The following is a 1937-nucleotide window of genomic DNA, read 5'->3' as shown; positions in this document are numbered from 1 at the left end:
GTGATCAATTCATTACAGTAATCCATATCCCTTAATAAAAATTAGTAAATATATAGCATAGCAAAATTCAGAGACAAAAGAAACACCTATGGAGAAATAGCACTTTGGGAAGTATTAGAGAAAAAGGACAGGCAAGGAAAAACAAAGATAGGTCAAACATATAGTAATAGAGTCACAGCAATGATTAGTCTGATGGAGAAAGAGTAAAAGCAGAGAGGTGGGAATGAAGGGAGAGTAGCATAGATTAGGATAATGGAAGAAGAGAGTAAAGAAGAAAGGAAGAAAGAAGGAGAAGGAGTCAGATTCCCTGGGAGATTGGATGCTATTCCACATTAACCTGTGAAAACCATCTTAGAAGAAAGCTCCCAAAGGCACTGTGGAAAGCAGAGTGATGCTTAGAGTCCGCACATGAGAGGCTTTATACTAGGGAGCCCCTAAACATGTTGCAGGCTATGGGGGTCCTCAGTGTCCAATCCTCATGCCTATTTATCACCTGAATTTGTCATGGCAGCCATAAAGGCTGAGCTGGCGGGATGTAAAAAGGTTGAAGAGGAGTGGGATAGATACTGGGAGAAGAACAAGGCATCCTGGCATCCTATACCAGGATGTACTTGGCCATTCCTCTGACTCTGCAGGAACAAAAGAGGTGAGGCCCTAACTTTGGCTAGTTTATTACATTTTCCCCTCTTCAAAAGTGAGGCCTTTTACTGATGGGGGTTAAAGGAGAAAACTCTTATTCCAGGTTGTAGGAAGGTCATACAGACTTTTCCTGGGCCTTGGAGAAGGGTGCACTACTACCAGAAGAGATTTTTCTGCACACGGTGTTAGTGTGCCTCTTACAGCGGCAGCCTGGTCGCCTGAGGCTATCATAGCCCTGCTGGCACAGATGGAGGCATCCACGGGTAGGCAGGTAGCAGCACAGGCAGGGTAGGAAAAGGGAGATGAGGCTCATGGCTGCCCAACGGACTAAGCAAGAGCTCGGCCCACAGGAGCAGGGCTCATCGGCACAGTTGTCTTCATCATCAGTGGAGCAGTGGTAGAAGAGGCCCTTGACACAGCAGAGACAAGTGCCATAATCGAGGAGGCTCTCAGCAGAGCAAAGGCAACGCTGGTTACAAAGCCAGCAAGAGGGTAAAGGGCGAGCTGCAGTACAGGGGACACACTTGCAGCGCCCACACTCCTCACAGATGAAAAGGTGCTCCCTAGGGTGCACTGCCGATTGCTCAATATCTCCCTTCAGAGCTCCATCAGCCTTTGCTTGGGCCCCTGTTCCAGGCTGGGTTCGGATGATGGACTGGCCTGAAGGTGAGGGTGTAGTGCTGACCAAGAGCCTTTGATCAGAGGCAGTGGTGCTATGGGACATTGAACTGGCAATGCTAGATTGGCTCAGAAGCTGAGGCAAGGGCTGCAATTGATGGCACTGGCTGAGACTGCGGGGGAGAGCAGTAGGCATGGTAGCCAGGGACCAATCAGATTTGTGGGTTTGCACGATAAGGGAAGGGCTTGAAAGGGCCTGCTTACAGGGAGGTGGAGGCCGTTCCACATAATCATTGCTAGCGTGAGTAGAACGCAGCTGTTCAATAGGCAGAATTTGTTGGAAATCATCCGTTATTGAAGCATCCATTTTGCTTTGATTCTTGAACTCCAACTAGTTTTGAGTGAGGGTGGCACTTATGGTGATATAGAGGAGACCTTGTAGTTATATGAACATCACGGCACATCAGAATATCCTAGGAGGAAAGAAAGAAAGAAAAAAAAAAAAAGAAGAAACACACAGGAATGAGCACTTTACAGGGAACCAGAAGAGGTTAGAACCTATCGCCACCACTACCTTCGATTACTTTGCAGTTCAGGTTACACCTTTCATTTATCATTTTCCTCACCGACTTCTTAACATCTTATTGTGTGACTCATAACAAACATGACTAACATTGAGA

The 1937-nt window shown here is 46.9% G+C and overlaps 1 protein-coding gene across 1 annotated transcript; it reads right to left on the bottom strand.

The window, feature by feature from the left end:
* Positions 1-583: 583 nt before the first annotated feature.
* SPRY3 (sprouty homolog 3 (Drosophila)) lies at positions 584-1688 on the bottom strand. Its single transcript, XM_006899958.1, has one exon. It carries the CDS (start codon positions 1622-1624, stop codon positions 755-757), a length of 870 nt encoding a protein of 289 aa, XP_006900020.1. The 5' UTR covers positions 1625-1688; the 3' UTR covers positions 584-754.
* Positions 1689-1937: the final 249 nt, after the last annotated feature.

The sequence above is a fragment of the Elephantulus edwardii genome, unplaced genomic scaffold, assembly GCF_000299155.1.
Source record: "Elephantulus edwardii isolate Elephantulus edwardi_28Jun2011 unplaced genomic scaffold, EleEdw1.0 scaffold00269, whole genome shotgun sequence".
In the NCBI taxonomy this organism is placed as follows: domain Eukaryota; kingdom Metazoa; phylum Chordata; class Mammalia; order Macroscelidea; family Macroscelididae; genus Elephantulus; species Elephantulus edwardii.
The sequence above is the reverse complement of the archived record's forward strand: the minus strand, read 5'-3'. Positions and strand labels throughout refer to the sequence as shown.

Coding starts and splice junctions, on each gene's coding strand:
- SPRY3 (XM_006899958.1), bottom strand. CDS start 1,624: ATGGATGCTTCAATAACGGATGATTTCCAACAAATTCTGCCTATTGAA.